General features: G+C 45.3%; 1 protein-coding gene across 1 annotated transcript; it reads left to right on the plus strand.

Moving 5' to 3' along the window:
* The first annotated feature begins 1,694 nt into the window (after positions 1–1,694).
* Positions 1,695–21,345, plus strand: LOC143936652 (interferon-induced transmembrane protein 5-like). Its single transcript, XM_077460745.1, has 3 exons — positions 1,695–2,278; positions 12,445–13,807; positions 21,260–21,345. Exons 1-2 carry the CDS (start codon positions 2,093–2,095, stop codon positions 12,667–12,669), a joined length of 411 nt encoding a protein of 136 aa, XP_077316871.1. The 5' UTR covers positions 1,695–2,092; the 3' UTR covers positions 12,670–13,807; positions 21,260–21,345.
* The last annotated feature ends 443 nt before the right edge of the window (positions 21,346–21,788 follow it).

The raw sequence follows: 21,788 nt of genomic DNA on the forward strand, positions 1-21,788 counted from the left end.
AGTCTGGAAGATTATCATGCACAAGCAGACTTTTTGATAGGGAAATTTGTAGATAAAGGGTATTCTTTGAAACCTTTACTTAAGTTGAGAAAGGAAATAGAAAAGATAGACCGCAACTCCTTATTGGTTACCAAAGAAAAGAAATTGAATACTGACCAAAAATGGATGTTGCCTTCATCACAAAAATCCCCTACCTAAACTGCAAGATCTTGTAGTGTTCTCATACTGTGTATGCGTGGGATGAAGCACATGCACTGTATGGCATTAAATTAATTTGTTGATAAATAAACTTTCTATATTTTTTTAACTTCTTCATATCCACGCTAAAGCTAAATGACGGCTACAGCACGGACCTACTTTGCCGGGAGTACATCTATTGACATTCTCCCGTGCCCCAGAGGCCTGTGCGCCCCCTGCTCTCTGTGATCAGCGAGTCTATGAGACTCTGCTGATCACAGATCGGAGTAAGGGATCAATCCCGACCCCATACCACATGATCAGCTGTCAGCCAATGACAGCTGATCATGTGATGTAAACAGAGCCGGTAATTGGCTATTTTTTCTCCTTGTGCTGACAGGATGAGGACAAAAAAAAAAGATCACCGGTGGCTCTCAAGGAGAGCTGCCGCCAGCTCATCTGTGCCCACCTGTGCCACCTGCCAGTACACAACAGTACCGCCTACCAGTGCGCACCATCATCACCAACCAGTGCCCACAGTGCCACCTATCAATGTCCCCAATCAGTGCCTCATCAACAGTGCTGCCCATCAGTGTCACCTACCAGTGCCCATCAATGCCACCTATCAGTGCCATCTATCAGTGGTATCTATCTCCTGGGAACAGGAACACAGGCTGCACAGAGGCAGCCTGGAAAATGAACCACAACAAAAAAAAAGGCCAGTGTGGACACAGGTAGGTGTACTCGTTTTTGTATGCTCTAAGCCCTTGTACACACAGTCGGATATTCCGATGGACAATGTCCGATAGGACCGTGTTGTCGGATAATCCAACCGTGTGTGGGCTCCATCGGACTGTTTCCGTCGGAGTATCCGACGGACCAAGTTTTCCAGCTGGGCTAGAAACTTTTCCGACAACATGATCTGATCGGACTTTGTCTGATTGTGTGTAGAGAATTCCAATCGGAAAAAGTGCCACGCATGCTCAGATCAAATTCCTAGACCAAAGCTATTGGCTACTAGCCTGAACGTAGTCCCATCGTAACGAAATTACATCATCACGTTCTGAACGATTGGATTTTCCGTCAACTTTGTCCGACCGTGTGTATGCAACAGTTTCGGACAAAATCTGTCGGACAAAATCCAACGGATTTGGTTGTCAGTATGTCCGACTGTGTGTTCAAGGGCTAATACCATTTTCTTGCAGGACTAGGGGGATCATCTTTAATGACCTGCTCCCCTGTCCCACCTTATGGCACTTGCTCCCTCATACCTGGAAGCACCAGGCTTTCTTCAGGGGCTCCGAAGGATGATCAGAGTGATGAAGGAGCATGGGGATGGTAAGTATTAGTGGATTGGGGAGGGGGGCCTTTCAAGAGAATCTCTCACTTCTTCTATTTGAGTCTCTCATTGATTTGCTAGGCTTACTAAAAAATAAGAAATCTTTGCCCATTGTATTTAAAATTAAATTTCTTAAAAATCTTAACAATACCATCAAATCTTTTTGCAATAAAGTATCATTTATTTCCATTTTGGACACTTTGGTCTTTATTTATGTCACATAACTGTTTCAGGAAAAAGTTATAAAGGTAGTAAAATCTAGCTTAGGCAGGCCCAGCAAACATACAAAATGTACATCCAAGAGGCAACCACAATGACTATGTACAGAAAGAGACCCTGTAATACAAGAAAGGAGGGGACAGGCCCGGTCTGCAGACAGCTTTATAAAGAGGGCACATGTGACAATCTGTCTCTTCCCAGACATCTTTCAGGAGTTTCTAACCTCCTTTCATGTTTTCTGGCTTTCTATAATCTGGTTTATCTGACTGTCTGCTCAGATATCCACTTATATTACATATCTTGTTATTCATCTTATATACTTTTGTTTCCTATTCTTTCCTCATATTCTTCACCATTATGGACACTTCTTACCCCCGTGAAGATATATTTGCTTCACACCCCAATAAGCCAGCTAATTCTCACACTGTTGTCAATATAGGGGCCCCCACAGCTCCCAGGGACCACCTGTTATGGTCTGTATGCAACACTGTGTACCTGAACCTCTTCTGTCTTGGATTCATGGCATTGGTCTACTCAGTCAAGGTAAGAAAAAATAATATTTTAATGTTTAATGCATCACCACAGAAATTGTACAGACTGGTCATATCTTTTTGTAAATGTATTTGAAGTGTTTTTGCTTCTTTTTTTTCTTATGTTTTACCTTTTTTTTTTTTTTTTTTTTTTTTTTTTTATATTCATACTTTTGGTAGAAAGTTACTAATAATAGAAGGGAGTTGAATTACAAAAAACACAAAACAGTAGGGTTGATTTACTAAAGGAGTAGTAGAGGAGTATTAGAGGCTGCTCACTGATCAAAGTAAATGTTAGTAAAGGCAAAGCCATGTTGACTTTGATTAACCAATCATGTGCTAGCAAAAATTCTGTTTTATAAATTTCTTTCACATGATTGGGTTATTCAACCCGACATTTACTTTGCTAAGGAAATGGCTTCATTTCTCTAAGGAAATTGACTTTCATAGAGTTTATGTAATATGTGAGCCCTAGTAAGATGAACCTTCTAATGGAGCTAAAGTGGTTGTAAACCTCTTAGCCCTTGTACACACGGTCGGACATTCCGACAACAAAATCCGTCGGATTTTGTCTGACGGATTTTGCCCGAAACTGGTGTTGCACACACACGGTCGGACAAAGTTGTCGGAAAATCCAATCGTTCGTAACGTGATGACGTAATTTAGTTACGATGGGACTACGTTCAGGCTAGTAGTCAATGGCTTTGGTCTCATAATTTGATCTGAGCATGCGTGGCACTTTGTCCGATCGGAATTCTCTACAAACGATCAGACAAAGTCCGATCGGATCAGGTTGTCGGAAAATTTTATAGCCCAGCTCTAAAACTTTGTCGGTTGGATATTCCGATGGAACCAGTCCACACACGGTCAGATTATCCGACAACACGGTCCGATCAGACATTTTCAGTTGGAATGTCCGACCGTGTGTACAAGGGCTTACATGAAATATAAACAAAGCATATCCTCCTATAGCGTGTACTTTTCTCAATCCAGAGCACTGTCATTTCTGTCTGCTACTTTGTTCCGCTGTTATGAGTCTCTTCAACAAGTTTTCCTGACACCAAAAGGTAAAAAGGTAACAGTCTGTGATTGACAGCTTCAACTCCTTGTTCCTGTGTGCTGTGTGAAGGTGGGAAGAGTGTAACTTCAACTCCCCATCCACTGCTTTCTGAAAGCTCATACAAGCTGTATAAATGCAACGCTTTGAATAGATGTAGAGAAGACCAGGCTGCAGATAAACAGGTATAACTTATGCAGGAGGATTTGTTTAATCTCTGTGCATCATCTGATGTAAGGGTTTACAACCACTTTAACACAATCAAGGTGATTTACTAAAGGAGTAGAGGCTGTTTATTTGAAATAATTTGTGTTTAGTTATAAGAATGTAGGTTGACTTTGGCAAGTTTAGCGAATAAAGTGAAGCTGTTCACTTTGAACACCCTATTACATGTTAGCAAAAATCTTTTTTCTTTTATTTTTCTTGCATTTGACTAGGTGTTCAAACACAGTTGTACCTTTTTCCTCAACAATTAGCGTAGGGTAGGGACCGATGTGAGTGTGCAATGTACTGGAATAGGGACAATTGTAGACACTCACTCAGGTTGAACTGGATGGACTGGTGTCTTTATTCAACCCTACTAACTATGTAACTATGTAATTGCCTGGCAATGTCAATATTCAATTTGTTAGGACTCATGGGTCCTCAAGCGGTGGCCCTTCAGCTGTTGCAGAACTACAAGTCCCATCATGTCTCTGCCTTTGGGATTCATGCTTTTAACTGTCTGCCTTGCAATGCCTCATGGGACTTGTAGTTTTGCAACAGCTGGTGGGCCACAGCTTGGGCACCTTGTGCTAGGTGATCATCATCTACACCTTAATTAAATCGACCCCAATATAGAACCTTTACAAATATTTTTTCCTACAGTGGAAAGAACAACCCTTGTTATGTCGCAATATTGCATTTATTGCAATTCATTTATTCTTGCTTTACATACATTAGAACTTGGGTCTTATTCACTTGTTTGGTTTCTTTAGTTTCTCTCATATGTTATATGATTTGCTAACAGTCATTTTTAGAGCCCCAAATAATAGTTTTAGAATTATTTTCTAAAATAATTCCCTGCTATAGAGTTTCAATAGTAGCAAAAAATATTTGTTATTAAATATAACTTACTCGTGAATTGGAAAATTAATGATATATGCTACTGTATAACACAGATTTTATTTTATTCATAATAATTTACAATGGCGCCAGTTATGACAGCTGTCCAGAAATTACTTATTGAAGGAAACAATGTATTAGAACAACAGTAAGAATAGTTGTTTTGTTCAGACAATAAAGCAAGCTGTTTTGTGAGCAGATTCTTTTTAAAGTTTTGGTGAGAATATCATAAAAAGGAATGTATTTTAAAGTTATTTTAAATTGATTCCAGATATGAGATCAATAAATTTTTTATTGTGAGTAATTTGTAAACGTTGTGCAATTTCTAAAATATGTACCAGGAACAATTCTTTTTTAGGCATTTTTCCTTCTCTTTTCGCCTGGTGATCTGGCACGTAACACACCTCCTGTATTAGGGTGTCTCCACTCTGGATGAAGGAGCACAGAGGACACATTTGGGCAGCAGCATTGTCAGTCTGGTGGGAGGGTGTTAGAGGTACTAGCAGCTTATACACTAAAAAAGACAAACTTCAGCTCACACTTTTTGGGATAAAGGTCTTACACAAATAAATAAAAACTGATTGTAGTAAGCTTCCATTTCGGTGGCAAATGGTTACTCTTACGTGATCTGGCACGTAACACACCTCCTGTATTAGGGTGTCTCCACTCTGGATGAAGGAGCACAGAGGACACATTTGGGCAGCAGCATTGTCAGTCTGGTGGGAGGGTGTTAGAGGTACTAGCAGCTTATACACTAAAAAAGACAAACTTCAGCTCACACTTTTTGGGATAAAGGTCTTACACAAATAAATAAAAACTGATTGTAGTAAGCTTCCATTTCGGTGGCAAATGGTTACTCTTAGCCCTGTAACTGCCACATTTCGTTGGCAAATGGTTAGTTTTAGCCCTGTAACTGCTACGTCTGCAGGACAGCTTGATCTGTTGACAACCAACAGACTTGCTGGCAGGATCACCAGGTGAAAAAAATTGGAAAGAACGCCTAAAAAAAAAAAACGAATGCAGCCATCACATCTAAGAACTGGTAAGCTGCAATATAAGAAACGTTCACTTTTAGGTTTAATACATTGTTAATACATCTCAAGCAAGATGCAAGATACAGCTTTAACCACTAGGCGTCCGCGCTATAGCCGAAAGACGGCTGCAGCACGGACGCCAATTGCCAGGAGGCTGTCCCTGTACGTCCTCCTGTTTACCTCCACAATGCGCGCTCCCATTGGGGAAGTTCTGTGCTGGCCGTGTCCCTTGGACACAGCCAGTCATAGATCGCTGTAAATGGCCAATTACAGCGGCCGTTTACAGCGCGATCGGCGTGTCCAATGTAAATATATGAGATCATCTCTCATCGCCGGCTCTCTCTCCTCACACAGAGACAGCGTGTGAGGAGGAAGAGATGAATGGCTGCGAGTAAAAAAAAAAACATGGAAAAGAAAGTGCCCGAAGTAAATGTCAGTGCCATCTGTCCCCACTGCCACCTGTCCCCAGTGCCACCTGTCAGTGCCATCTGTCCCCAGTGCCACCTGTTGTCAGTGCCATCTGTCCCCAGTGCCACGTGTCAGTTCCATCTGTCCCCAGTGCCACCTGTTGTCAGTGCCATTTGTCCCCAGTGCCACCTGTCAGTGCCATATGTCCTCAGTGCCATCTGTCATCAGTGCCACGTGTCATCAGTGCCACATATTAGTGCCATCTGTCCTCAGTGCAACGTATCAGTGCCATTTGTCATCAGTGCCACCTGTCAGTGTCACGTGCCATCTGTTATCAGTGCCACGTGTCATCAATGCCACGTATCAGTGCCATCTGTCATCAGTGTCACGTGTCATCAGTGCCACCTGTCATCGGTGCCACATTAGTGCCATCTGTCATCAGTGCCACGTATTAGTGACACGTGTCATCAGTGCCATGTATAAGTGGCATCTGTCATCAGTCCCACATAATAGTGTCATCTGTCATCAGTGTCACGTGTCATTAGTGCCACGTATTAGTAGCATCTGTCATCAGTGCCACATCAGTGTCACGTGTCATTAGTGCGACGTATCAGTGCCATCTGTCATCAGTGCCACATCAGTGTCATTGTCCTGGTGCTCCAGGGCCTTCAATGGTGTAATAAGTAGTCAACAAGTTAGATGTGTAATTTATGCTCCTAGAACACATGATGTCACTCCCTGCATGTTGGGCCTCTCTGAATGGCTAGGCTGTGGGAAAGTCTCACACATGTGGTATCATAATACTCAGGAGGAGTAGCAGAAGTCTACATTCAAAAAAGGGGTAATTTGGGGGGTATTTGTACTTTCCTGGCTTGTTCGGGTCTCAAGAAGCCACCAGTACATCAGATGTGATCAATTTTGTATGATTTGCACCACAACTTGTAGACTCTCCAACTTTCACAAAGACCAAATAATATCCACTAATTTGAGTTGTTTTTACCAAAGATATGTAGCAGTATAAATTGTGGCTAAAATTTGTGAAGAAAAATTAATAATTTGCAAAATGTTATCACAGAAACAAAATTTTCTGTCTTTTTTCATTTATTGCGCAAAAAAACAAAAACCCAGAGGGGATAAAATACCAGCAAAAGAAAGTTCTATTTGTGGGGAAAAAAAGGACAAAAATGTATTTGGGTACAGTGTTACATGACTGAGTAATTGTTATTCAAAGTGTGAGAGCACCGAAAGCTGAAAATTGGTCTGGTCTGGTCACGAGGGGGGTTTAAGTGCCCAGTTGTCAACTGGTTAAGAAATATACTTATTGTGTTTTTTTTCTTGAATAATCCAACCTGTGTTCCATAACTGTATAATATACAAATGTATTCTAAGCTTAAAAGACACACAAAAAAAATAAACACGAGCCTTGCGTGGACATTTTAGTAATAACAGACTGACAATGTGCTCCACTGAAATAGAACAGCCCTTAATTACAGGGCTGGTTTATGCTCTGCTTTGTGTATCTGCTACTTTGTGGCAATGTGTTTATGTAACCCAACAATTTGCTGTCTTTTGCTATAGAGGATTCCTCAGTTTTCCAGACACCTGACCAGTCACAACTGCCACTTAACAGAAATAGAGCTTAAGACTTCACTGGGTCTCCGGGATCCAATGGAGGAAGATTCACATCACTGTCATGCACTAGTTTTTCAGTGATTGCAAGAACATAGAAAGAATACTGAGCACAATAAATTAACCACTTGCTTACTGGGCACTTAAACCCCCCTCAGTCCCAGACCAATTTTCAGCTTTCAGCGCTGATGCACTTTGAGTGACAATTACGCGGGCATACAACACTGTACCCAAATGAAATTTTTATCATTTTTTTCCCACAAATAGAACTTTCTTTTGGTGGTATTTAGTTACAGCTCGGAGTTTTATTTTTTGCTAAACAAACAAAAAAAGATGCAAAAAAAAAAAAAAAAAAATCATGTTTTAATAGTTTGTTATAAAATTTTGCAAACGGGTCATTTTTCTCCTTCATTGAAGTGCGCTGATTAGGCGGCACTGATAGGCTGCATTGGTGGGCACTGATGGGCTGCATTGGTGGGCACTGATGGGCTGCACCGGTGGGCACTGATAGGCATAGTTAAGGCGGCACTAATAGGCACAGATAAGGCGGCACCGATGGGCACAGATAAGGCGGCACTGATGGGCAAAGATGGGCACAGATAAGATGGCACGGATGGGTGGCACGGATAAGTGGCACGGATGGGTGGCACGGATGGGCACTGATAGGTACCACAGATAGATGGGACTGATGGGCACTGATAGGTGGCACTGATAGGTGGCTCTGATAGGTGGCACTGCTGGGCACTGATGGGCGGCACTGCTGGGCACTGATGGGCGGCACTGCTGGGCACTGATGGGCGGCACTGGGGTGCAGCACCTTTGAGCAGATTGGGTGGCACTGTGGGTGGCACTGTGGGTGGCACTGTGGGGTGGCACTGTGGGTGGCACTGTGGGTGGCACTGTGGGCACTATGGGCACTGACGGGGGGTACTGACGGGGGGCACTTACTTTTGCTTTTATTTAATTTCAGGATGGCACTGCGGGAGGCAGGTGGGCACAGGCAGGTGGTCCCTTGTATTGATGGCCGTGATCGGGACTGATGTCCCGATCACGGCCGCCGGTGATCGGCTTTTTTTTTCTCTCCTCGCGCTGTCAGCGCGAGGAGGAATAATAGCCGATTACCGGCTCCGTTCTATCACATGATCAGCTGTCATTGGCTGACAGCTGATCACGTGATAAGGGGTCGGGATCGACCCCTTACACGGATCGGTGATCAGGCGAGTCTCACGGACTCGCCGATCACAGAGCGCGCCGCGCGCGCCCCTCAGGGGGCGCGCAGGCCGCTCGTAACCGGGACTACGTCAATAGACGTAGTCCCGCAAATCTAGGTCCGCGCTAATGCCGTCATTTGGCAATAGCGCGGATCTGAAGTGGTTAAATAAGTAGAATACATTAAGTCCCATCTTCTCTAATACATGACCATAGGTCACTTTAAAAAAGCAGAAGACAATACAAACATCATTATTTTCTCCATCAGCTCACCCCCCATAGTTATCACTTTTTGTATCACTTGAACCTTCCTCTTAGACTGGGTTCACATATGTGCGGCTGCAGTTTGCAGCCCGGAGTCCAGTGCGTTTCTGTTCACTGGTTCAGGTGCAAATCAGGTCCAAATTTTTGCCTGAACAGACTTGCCCACACATGGAGTAAAGTCCGTTCATTTTGAATGTGGCTCCAGGTAGACAGAACTAGCGAAGAAGGTCAATGTCGCCGCCTCCATCGGCGAGATTGACACCTCGCTAGCCCCGTCACCTGTTATGAACTTAAAGGGGAACCCCTATGCCAAAAAAACGGCATGGGGGTCCCCCCAAAGTCCATGGCAGACCCTTATCCGAGCACACAGCCCGGCCAGTCAGGAAAGGGGGTGGGGACGAGCGAGGACAAGGGCCTCTTCTCGGGGTCTGCGGGCAAGGGCTTATCAGAATCTGGAAGCCCCCTTTAATAAGGGCGCCCCCATATTCCGGCCCCCTACCCTATGTGAATGAGTATGGGGTACCATGTACCCCTACCCATTCACCTGGGGAAAAAAGTGTACATAAAAAAAAAACCAACACAGGTTTTTAAAATACTTTATTAGACATCTCCGGGGGTCTTCTTCCTACTTCGGGGGTCTTCTCGCCGATGGAGGCAGCGACATTGACTTCCTTCACTAGTCCCGTCTACCTGGAGCCATGTTCAAAATGAACAGACTTTTCTCCGTGTGTGGGCAAGTCCGTTCATTTCAAATGTCTGTATAATAATAATAATAATACATTTAGAAACAATGTACAGTAAAGCATAATAACCAGTTAGAAATCCCGAAAAATAGACAAACAAGAGATACGAACCTGCTCCAGGTGTCTGGGCCACAAAAATCTCCTACTCCTCAGATACGGGTGCTGGCTCAGTATGCAAAATAGCATGTAAAAAGAAATTCAATCCGGATGGCCGCACTCCAAAGATAATCTTTTTATTGGTTAAAAACCATACTGCAAGAGATGGAATCAACAGCTAACATGTTTCACACTGTAACTACTGGTGCTTACTCACGGGTATGAGTAAGCACCATTAGTGAATGGTTATAGAAACAGTACAACAAACCTTGAACATGAAAAAAAAAATAAAAAAAAGGAAGTGCAAGTTGGTGCAAGAATAATAAAAAAAAGACTGGATTAATTATTCGCTAGGCTATTTGTAAATGCACCTTGCAAAGCTTACTTAGCTTAGTAGGTAAGTTGAATTGTTATATTATTATTATACAGGATTTATATAGCGCCAATCGTTTGCGCATCGCTTTAGAACATGAGGGCAGACAGTACAGTTACAATACAATTCAATTCAAGAGGAATTAGAGGGCCCTGCTCGTTAGAGCTTACAATCTAGAAGGAAGGATCAAGTGAAACAAAAGGTGATAACTGTGATGAAATGATAAAGAAAATTAAAATACAGTTGTTAGGTGTGGGTAGGATAGGCTTCTCTGAAGAGAAGGGTTTTCAGGGATCATCTAAATGTTAATAGAGTAGGAGATAATGGGATAGATTGGGGTAAGGAGTTCCATAGGATAGGAGAGGATCTGAAAAAGTCCTGGAGGCGAGCACGGGAGGAGGTTGAATCTGTGCTGACTTCTATCATCCAATTATGTGCCAGCAAAAATCCTGTTTCACACCCAGCACGACTCGAGATTCTTTGCAAAGGGAAATATCACTTAGCTTTACCTCATTCACTAAGCTTAGGGAAAATGTAATTGCAAAGTGAACAGGCTTTATAATCGAAACCCATTAAACATGCTCTGGGACAGTGATGGCGAACCTTGGCACCCCAAATGTTTTGAAACTACATTTCCCATGATGCTCATGCTCTCTGCAGTGTAGTTGAGCTTTATGGGAAATGTAGTTCCAAAACATCTGGGATGCCAAGCTTCCCCATTGCTGCTCTAGGAAATCAGCTCCATCATATTTAGCTATAGCAGGAGGCACACTTCAGCACATTAATGCCCCATACACACTGTCGGAAATTCCGATGGAAAAAGTCGGATCGGATTATGTTGTCAGAAAATCCGATCGTGTGTGGGCTCTATCAGACTTTTTCTGTTGGATTTTCCGACGCACAAATTTTGAAAGCAGGATCTAAAATTTTCCGACAACAAAATCCGATTGCATAAATTCTGATTGTGTGTAGACAATTCCGACGGACAAAGTGCCACGCATGCTCAGAATAAACTAAGAGATGAAAGCTATTGGCTACTGGCCCGTTTATAGTCCCGACATACGTGTTTGACGTCACCTCGTTCAGAACGATCGGATTTTTCAACAACTTTGTGCGACCATGTGTATGCAACACAAGTTTTGGCCAAAATCTGTCGGAAAAAAATCCGACGGATTTTGTGGTCGGAATGTCCAACCATGTGTATGGGGGCATAAGAATTGTCAACCAGAATGAGAACAAGAAGAAAAAGGAAATCTCCCCTATGTACACACACCTTGGGGAATTTACAATCTGCCAAAAAAGATCTAATCAGTAAGGGCACAAACAGATGTTCTAACTTATTTTACTCTCTATCAGAAACTCATAAACTGTTTAGGCTGCAGTTGGGTTTGGGCTGCAGTTTGGGAACTATAGGATCCCATTAAAACAATTTAACTATAAGTGCATTTAAAACTACAGTTTTTTTAATAGCCCTGCAAAGTCCTACAAATACAAGATAAACCCTCCAGTGAAGTCCACCTAATACAGCTTCCTGAGATGGTGGGGCAACGATGCAGTCCTACTCCTGAATTCAAAGCAGAGTTGCCACTCTCATGTAAGCTGTGCCTATCAGCACTACAGTGGGGTGAAAAAATGTTGCAAGGGTGTGGCTATTATCAGTCACTGCTGATTCACAAGTTTGACAGCACTGCCTCTATTGCCAAAGCCCTGGCACTGTGAGCTGCAGTGCCTGGGAAGGGGACCGTGTGAGACACAAACGAAGGAGGATTTGGCTCAGTAGAACGTAAATAAGTTTTTGGTTTATATTATGAGGTTTGCTCATCCCATGTTACTGCATTCAGTACTTGTTTAGTCTGTGGTACAGAATTCTTTGGTTGTATTATAGCCACCATTCACACTGAATGCAGCTTCGAAATTGTGCTACTTCAGCATGATTTCGAAGCTGCCGGTCAGTGTGATATCATGTCCGACTTGATGACATCTGTGTAATTTCATGCACAGTTGTCAATGCAAGTCGCACATGAAATTGCCAAAAATAGTACAGGAACCTTTTTCAAATCAGTGTAAGTCGGAGTCACACCGATTTGAATGGTTCCATAGGCACAAATAGGGTGCGACTTGTCATGCTTTTTTGAACTGTCAAATCATATGACAAGTCGCACCAGTGTGAACTTGAGCTTAACAAAAAGCTGAGAAAGAGAAATGCTGTTTTATGTGATTTGTAACTCTGTAAGGAGTAATCCCATTCTTATTTCTTTATAGGCACGAGATCAAAAGGTACAAGGAGATGAACGCGCTGCCCTCATCTTTGGCAGGAAAGCACGCTGCTACAATATTCTGGCCACTATATGGAATATCACCCTGCCTGCTTTGCTGCTGGCTCTATTTATCACAGGCATTGTGCACCTATCACAGGTTGTAAATGCTTCCATTGACCTCTTCCACCTTCGAGACTACATGGGCAGTACAGAAGATGACAACAAGTAATCCAAAATCCATTCCGTGATCATTATATCAGATGGGCAACAACTATGTGTACTTTGAGAAAAGAATATATATATGTTAATAATACCAAATAGTTCACATTACTGACCAGTCATACAGCCACCATGAACAGTCTGGCGGAAATCCTAGCCTGCAGAAAAGTCAATGTTACATACAAAGAGAAGAGAAGACTTGAACATCACCATCGAAAATATGGAAAGATAATCTCTTACTTTTGTAAAAAAAATATGCATAATTCATCTTTGGAGAATTCTTTTTACAATGGATTTTGGGGAAAATACATTGACACGTGTTATAATCAGGGGATTGATTGTTTTGCCTTGTTTCTTGCTCATTGATCTAGACAGGGCTTTTTTTTCTCAGAGAATAGGTGCAGGAACTCAACAATGTCCGCCACACACACATACCTGCCAGTTGGCATCAAATAATAGCTCTTTCCTTTGCATACAACCCCCTCCCTGCCCTCATCTTCTCCCCCTTCCTTAAAAGCTCCACCATCTGTCACATGTCTTCCATTTGTTGCAACATTAAGCTGAAACACCTTTACGGCTGTAGTACCTCCCAGCATACTATACTGTAGTCACTTGCAAGGGAGATCATGCAGTAGGAGCATCAACAACTGGTCACCAGGGAAAGATGAAGACCACAGAGGGTGCAGCCTACCATAGACCCTCTCTTGCCCATGACTGCACTGAACCCTGGGAACCTGTTCTGTATCTCCCTTGTCCCTATCCAGCACTCAGTGGGATCTGTACAGGAGATCTCACATGTGGGAGCAACTGGGAGATAAGCTATCACTTGTAAATGCAGAAGCTGGACTTCAGTGTTACCAAGTGATAGTGGTGAACAGAGAGCAGAAGACCTGAGCCAGAGGTGGTGGAACTAAATTCCCCCTAGTTCCTGCTGAAAAAAAAGCCCTGGATGTAGAATAGATGTTTTGATCAGTACAACAGAAAACAGATCCCTCAGAATGACAGAAAAGTAAAAGGTGCTATATAAAAAAAATCCTGATATTTAAGAATAAATTAAAGGCTATATATTACAAATGTTTTTTTTTTAAATTGTAATATCACAAGTACTACTAAAACATCTATCTGTTGTATATTCAGAATTGTAGTAGGTAGTAGTGATGGACGAACTTCCGACGGGACGTTTCGCGAACGCGAAATGCGAACGGACCCAAACGTTCGCGAAACCGACCGTTCGCCGCGGGCCCCATTGACTTCAATGGGAGGCGAACTTTGCAAACCTTCATGTCGAATTTGCGGCCACGTGGTAATTATTAGGGGGTAAAACGTAGTCCCACCATCTGGACAATGACATAATACATGTATGAGGTGAATTTGGGATCGATAACTACAAGCATTTTTATTTTATTTGGGAAATTGTTCTAACAATTCAGGACTATGGAGCTAATGAAGGCAATGGAGGAGAGGGAAGGTCAGGGACCAGGGTAGGCAAAGAAGAGGGTGCAGGAGATGATCACCAGCAGCGTGACATACCGGAATGACACATGCACCGTGATAGAGGCATCTGACAGCAGCACCGTAATACAGAGCACTGACAGCAGCACCGTGACATACAGCGCTGACAGCAGCACCGTGACATACAGCGCTGACAGCAGCACCGTGACATACAGCGCTGACAGCAGCACCGTGACATACAGCGCTGACAGCAGCACCGTGACATACAGCGCTGACAGCAGCACCGTGACATACAGCGCTGACAGCAGCACCGTGACATACAGCGCTGACAGCAGCACCGTGACATACAGCGCTGACAGCAGCACCGTGACATACAGCGCTGACAGCAGCACCGTGACATACAGCGCTGACAGCAGCACCGTGACATACAGCGCTGACAGCAGCACCGTGACATACAGCACTGACAGCAGCACCGTAAGCAGCCCCAGGAGGAAGTCAGCACAGCACAGGGATGGTGTGATCCCCTCATAATAAGAACCCCCAGGAGGAAGTCAGCACAGCACAGGGATAGTGTGATCCCTTCATAATAAGAACCCCCAGGAGGAAGTCAGCACAGCACAGGGATATCATAAGCAGCCCCAGTAGAAATATGACACCGCTCAACCTCTTCAAAGAGGAGGGTAGGGGCATATAGTACGGTGTGCTTTTTTGGGTCAAGGAAGTGAGCCAAATGAATTAAGAAGGTCTGTGTGCTTGATTAAAAAAATAGTTTATAGATATATACATGGTCTACTGGTCACATGTGTTGAATTCCTCCGAGATCCATGCCTCATTCATTTTTAGAAATGTGAGGTAGTTAACACTGTGGTGAGCTAGGCGAGTACGCTTATCGGTCACAATCCCCCCTGCTGCGCTGAACGTCCTTTCGGACAGGACACTGGATGAGGGGCAAGCCAACAGTTCGATTGCAAATTGGGCAAGCTCTGGCCAGAGGTCAAGCCTGCCCACCCAGTAGTCTAGGGGTTCATCACTCCTCAGAGCGTCCACATCGGCCGTTAACCCAATGTAGTCGGACACCTGACGGTCTAGGCGTTCCCTGATGCTGGATCCGGATGACACCTGTCGATGGGTCGGCTGAAAGAATGACCTCATATCCGAAGTCACCAACACATCTTCAAACCGGCCTCTTCTTGCAGGCGCTGTTGGATTGGTACCCGCAAATCCTTCTCTGGGAGTGGGAATTGCTCCTCTGCCAGCGCACGCAAAAGCAGAATGCAGCATTTCTCGAAGCAAGGCCTGGAAGTGCTGCATTCTGACAGCCCTCTGCGACGGCGGTAACATTTCCGCCATTTTGTGTTTGTACCGGGGGTCTAAGTACGTTGCCACCCAGTACTGGTCCTTGACCCTCATGCTTTTTATACGGGGGTCCCTATTAAAACACTGGAGCATGAAGGCCCCCATTTGCACTAAAGTGGAAGCGGTGTGGTGGCCTGGCTCCTGCTCATCATCCAGGATAATGTCGTCCTCTTCATTCTCCTCTCCCCATCCTCGCACAACAGGGATCCCAGAAAGGTTTAAAGCATGCTCTTCTTGCTCCTGCTCATCCGCCCCGGCACCATCCTCCTCTGACTCCTCATCAGACTCCTGTTGTTGACTTGTCTCAGATAGAGTAGCCCCCCCTGGGAATTCATCCAGCATTGCGACTTCCTCATCTTCCCGCTCCTGCTCCTCCACAGCCTGATCAATGACACGACGCAATGCACGCTCCAGAAAGAAGGCATAAGGTACCATGTCACTGATGGCGCCATGGCTGCGACTGACCAGTTTGGTGATCTCCTCAAATGGCCGCAGAAGTCTGCATGTGTCGCGCATGAGCAGCCACTGGCGCGGTGAAAAAAAACCCAGCTCCCCAGAACCGTTTCTTTCGCAGAGTTCATACAGGTAGACGTTAACTGCACGTTTCTGCTGGAGCAGCCTATCAAGCATATAGAAGGTTGAGTTCCATCGCGTCGGGCAATCGCAAATAAGACGTCTGACCGGCAGATGGTGTCGCCGCTGAATGTCAGCAAGGCGAGCCATGGCCGTGTAAGATCTTCTGAAATGGGCCGAGATTTTCCTTGCCTGCCGCAAGATGTCCTGGACCCCAGGGTATTTGACAAGGAATCGCTGCACGACCAAGTTTAAGACGTGTGCCATGCACGGCACGTGCGTGATTTTGCCCTGTTTCAATGCGCTAAGCAGATTGGCACCGTTGTCACACACCACTTTACCAACTGTCAAATTGAGCGGTGTTAGCCACTCATCTGCCTGTGAACGCAAAGCTGAAAGGAGTGCCGGGCCAGTGTGGCTCTTTGCTTCCAGGCACAACAGACGCAGCACGGCATGGCAACGTCTCACCTGGCATGTGGAATAGGTTCTGGGGAGCTTGGGCGGTGCAGTGGAAGAGACGCTAGCAGCGGAAAAGGAGGAGGCAGCTGAGGAGGAGAGGGAGGAGGATGGAGTAGGAGGAGGAGAAGAAGAGTCAGGCCTGCATGCAATCCGTGGCGGTAAAACCAAATCTACACGGGTGCCACGGGTTACATGCTTGACGGCCGTCAGAAGGTTCACCCAGTGGGCAGTAAAACTGATATACCTTCCCTGCCCGTGTTTGCTAGACCACGTGTCTGTGGTCAGATGTATCTTGGCACCGACACTGTGTGCCAGAGATACATTCACTTGCCGCTGAACATGGCCATATAGCTCTGGGATGCCCTTCTCTGAGAAATACTTCCTTCCTGGGACCTTCCATTGTGGTGTTCCAATGGCCACAAATTTGCGAAAGGCCTCCGAGTCCACCAGTTTATATGGCAGTAGTTGGCGGGCTATGAGTTCTGACAAGCCAGCCGCCAACCGTTGGGCAAGAGGGTTATCCGGCATCATCATTTTTTTACGCTCAAACATTAGGCCCACGGAAGCCTGCCTTTTTGCAGAAAAATGTGAGCTTGGCGTGATGGAAGGTGGAGTGGAGGACAATTGTGAGGAGAGAGGAGAAGGAGAAGTAGAAGACGAGGCTGGACGGTGAGAGCCTGCAGTGTGGCTTTGTGTGTTCCGTTGCTCCCACTGGGCTCGGTGATGGCTGCTCATGTGCCTTCTTAAGGCGGTCGTCCCTAGGTGAGTATTGGGCTTACCGCGACTAACGCGTTGACTGCAAAGATTGCAGATGGCAACGCTATTGTCAGCAGCGGACACGTTAAAAAAAGCCCACACTGCGGAGCCATGTGCCGGTGTCCTGGGAGCGCCAGATGTGACCGTACATGGTCGATGACTCGCTCCTGATACATTTGCAGTCTGCTTTGTCCCTGCTGTGCAATGTAAGTCATTGCTGCTTCTCCTCCCTATCTGCTGGTCCATATCTCCCTCTGAACTCCCCTCCTCTTCCTCTCTTGTGGGCACCCACGTGACATCACTAGACACGTCATCATCAACGTCACCTTCCCCACCGCTATAAGTAGAGATCTCGGAGTAGGCAGCAACACCGGGGACCAACCTCCTCCTTGGGCTGATCTGGGTACTGGCGTCAGACTGCTGAGTAGCGCTTGTTGCTACCTCCTCTTCCTGATCCAATACCAAGAGTGGCTGCGCATCAGAAATGTCCTCTTGATATGGATCGGAAAATAATTCCAGTGACTCAAGCGGAAGGTATGTGGTGGTGGTGGTGGTGGTCGTGTTGTTGGTGGTAGTGTCTTTGGGGGTGCACATAGCAGAGAGTGAAGAAGAGGGTGCAGATCGAGAGGATGAGGAGGGTGCAGAAGAGTAAGGCTGAGCGAGCCACTCAACCAAGTCTGGTGCATCCTTTAAAGTAATTGAACGCACCTTCTGCAACTTCCCACTTTGGCTCAAGCCTGTTGCTCCTGCCCTACCCCTACCACCCCTGCGGAAGGGCCTGCCTCTTCCTCTGCATGTCATTTTTTAAATGACCCTGTGACAAAACTCTTAGTCCCTATACCGCTGAAGGACTGCTGCAGTATAGGTGAGCGGTCAGCAGTGGTGCACGTCAACCCTATCTATTGTGGACCTATAGCGGTCCTTACAGAACAGCAGACTGTACCGCACTCAAGCCTATGTACCGTAGCACCCTATACCAAGTTACCAGTCCTTATAAGAACTTTTGTGGACCAAGCAGGTTGTGTATTAGTGTTTAGCAGACTGTACGTCAGTCCCTATACCGCTGAAGGACTGCTGCAGTATAGGGCAGCGGTCAGCAGTGGTGCACGTCAACCCTATCTATTGTGGACCGATAGCGGTCCTTACAGAACAGCAGACTGTACCGCACTCAAGCCTATGTACCGTAGCACCCTATACCAAGTTACCAGTCCTTATAAGAACTTTTGTGGACCAAGCAGGTTGTGTATTAGTGTTTAGCAGACTGTACGTCAGTCCCTATACCGCTGAAGGACTGCTGCAGTATAGGGCAGCGGTCAGCAGTGGTGCACGTCAACCCTATCTATTGTGGACCGATAGCGGTCCTTACAGAACAGCAGACTGTACCGCACTCAAGCCTATGTACCGTAGCACCCTATACCAAGTTACCAGTCCTTATAAGAACTTTTGTGGACCAAGCAGGTTGTGTATTAGTGTTTAGCAGACTGTACGTCAGTCCCTATACCGCTGAAGGACTGCTGCAGTATAGGGCAGCGGTCAGCAGTGGTGCACGTCAACCCTATCTATTGTGGACCGATAGCGGTCCTTACAGAACAGCAGACTGTACCGCACTCAAGCCTATGTACCGTAGCACCCTATACCAAGTTACCAGTCCTTATAAGAACTTTTGTGGAACAAGCAGGTTGTGTGTTAGTGATTAGCAGACTGTACGTCAGTCCCTATACCGCTGAAGGACTGCTGCAGTATAGGTGAGCGGTCAGCAGTGGTGCACGTCAACCCTATCTATTGTGGACCGATAGCGGTCCTTACAGAACAGCAGACTGTACCGCACTCAAGCCTATGTACCGTAGCACCCTATACCAAGTTACCAGTCCTTATAAGAACTTTTGTGGACCAAGCAGGTTGTGTATTAGTGTTTAGCAGACTGTACGTCAGTCCCTATACCGCTGAAGGACTGCTGCAGTATAGGGCAGCGGTCAGCAGTGGTGCACGTCAACCCTATCTATTGTGGACCGATAGCGGTCCTTACAGAACAGCAGACTGTACCGCACTCAAGCCTATGTACCGTAGCACCCTATACCAAGTTACCAGTCCTTATAAGAACTTTTGTGGAACAAGCAGGTTGTGTATTAGTGTTTAGCAGACTGTACGTCAGTCCCTATACCGCTGAAGGACTGCTGCAGTATAGGTGAGCGGTCAGCAGTGGTGCACGTCAACCCTATCTATTGTGGACCGATAGCGGTCCTTACAGAACAGCAGACTGTACCGCACTCAAGCCTATGTACCGTAGCACCCTATACCAAGTTACCAGTCCTTATAAGAACTTTTGTGGAACAAGCAGGTTGTGTGTTAGTGATTAGCAGACTGTACGTCAGTCCCTATACCGCTGAAGGACTGCTGCAGTATAGGTGAGCGGTCAGCAGTGGTGCACGTCAACCCTATCTATTGTGGACCGATAGCGGTCCTTACAGAACAGCAGACTGTACCGCACTCAAGCCTATGTACCGTAGCACCCTATACCAAGTTACCAGTCCTTATAAGAACTTTTGTGGAACAAGCAGGTTGTGTATTAGTGTTTAGCAGACTGTACGTCAGTCCCTATACCGCTGAAGGACTGCTGCAGTATAGGTGAGCGGTCAGCAGTGGTGCACGTCAACCCTATCTATTGTGGACCGATAGCGGTCCTTACAGAACAGCAGACTGTACCGCACTCAAGCCTATGTACCGTAGCACCCTATACCAAGTTACCAGTCCTTATAAGAACTTTTGTGGACCAAGCAGGTTGTGTATTAGTTTTTAGCAGACTGTACGTCAGTCCCTATACCGCTGAAGGACTGCTGCAGTATAGGGCAGCGGTCAGCAGTGGTGCACGTCAACCCTATCTATTGTGGACCGATAGCGGTCCTTACAGAACAGCAGACTGTACCGCACTCAAGCCTATGTACCGTAGCACCCTATACCAAGTTACCAGTCCTTATAAGAACTTTTGTGGAACAAGCAGGTTGTGTGTTAGTGATTAGCAGACTGTACGTCAGTCCCTATACCGCTGAAGGACTGCTGCAGTATAGGGCAGCGGTCAGCAGTGGTGCACGTCAACCCTATCTATTGTGGACCGATAGCGGTCCTTACAGAACAGCAGACTGTACCGCACTCAAGCCTATGTACCGTAGCACCCTATACCAAGTTACCAGTCCTTATAAGAACTTTTGTGGAACAAGTGAGTTGTGAATGTTTAGCAGACTGCAGCAGAAGGGCAGCAGTCAAGTATAATATCCTTTCTATATTTGGAAGAAAGAATATTATACATGTACAAGCCTATTACTGTACCACTGATACCAGTCCTGAAAAGAACCTTTGTGGAACTAATAATAACAGCAAGTCTTTAAAATTACCCTCACTGCCTGACAACACTGCTTCCTTCCTGTCCCTATACAAATTGGCAAAAAAAGAGAACGATTAGTGGTTACTGGAACAGCTCTTTTGTGGACCTTGATAGTAACAGCTAATGATGATGATGATGATGATGATGATGAAAGACTAATCTGGCTGTCCCTGTAGCATACACCGTCCTTTCCCTTTCTCTAAACTAACAAAAGACACTCAGGCTGCTGCAAGAATCAGCAGCACAGCAAACCTATCAACACCTAACACCTATACCAGTCCTGAAAAGAACTTTTGTGTACCAAATAGCTAGTGGTTTATCTCTCCCTACTCCACACAGGAACCTGTCCCTATCTTAACAGAAGAAAGAATGTAAAATGGCCACCGGATCGGGTGTATTTATAGGTTAGGGGGAATGTACAAGTGTCCATGTGCTGTCATGTCTCAATTGGCTGTCCTGTATCACATGATAAACGTGTCACCAAAGGTTAAAGTTCTTGTATACATTAAACACGTAAGTCCGCCGCGGCGAACGACGGAAAAAGGCGTTCGAACGTGCGGACCGCGAATGTCGGAAATTCGCCGCGAAACGACCGCCGGGCGAACCGTTCGGCCATCACTAGTAGGTAGCACTTCAGATGCATACAAAAAGAATAGAGGACTTATTAAATGTTATCAGTTTGTCACATTATATTTAGATTTTAAATAAATAAAATTAAAATATATCAAAGGTTTTTTGTAGAATGAATATTTTAATAGTGTGTGAATACGGGAGGACTCAGAGCCTTTGGTCTATGTGGCAAACACTATCAACCAGCTCTTTCATGGTAGGGGCAGTCTGTGGCTAAAGGAAGTGTACAACACAAAATATGCCATGGGTTCTTTTTAACGATGGGCATGGTCAGGGCCACCAGCCTAGCATATCTTATTAGTATTGACCCAAGAGGAACATGCTGCTGCCTCCTAGATAGGGATGAGCCGAACACCCCCTGGTTCGTTTCGCACCAGAACCTTTGAACGGACCGAAAATTCGTACAGTCTTTAGAACACCATTAAAGTCTATGGGACTCGAACGTTCAAAATCAAAAGTGCTCATTTTAAAGGCTAATATGCAAGTTATTGTCCTAAAAAGGGTTTGGGGACCTGGCTTCTGCC

The sequence above is a fragment of the Lithobates pipiens genome, unplaced genomic scaffold, assembly GCF_037356315.1.
Source record: "Lithobates pipiens isolate NorthernLeopardFrog02 unplaced genomic scaffold, aLitPip1_a1.2 Scaffold_10, whole genome shotgun sequence".
In the NCBI taxonomy this organism is placed as follows: Eukaryota; Metazoa; Chordata; class Amphibia; order Anura; family Ranidae; genus Lithobates; species Lithobates pipiens.

What these genes read in the sequence shown, in the direction of transcription:
- LOC143936652 (XM_077460745.1), top strand. Translation starts at nt 2,093, where the DNA reads ATGGACACTTCTTACCCCCGTGAAGATATATTTGCTTCACACCCCAAT. An exon ending in CATTGGTCTACTCAGTCAAG is followed by an intron (nt 2,279 to 12,444) that starts GTAAGAAAAAAT and finishes ATTTCTTTATAG; the next exon opens with GCACGAGATCAAAAGGTACA.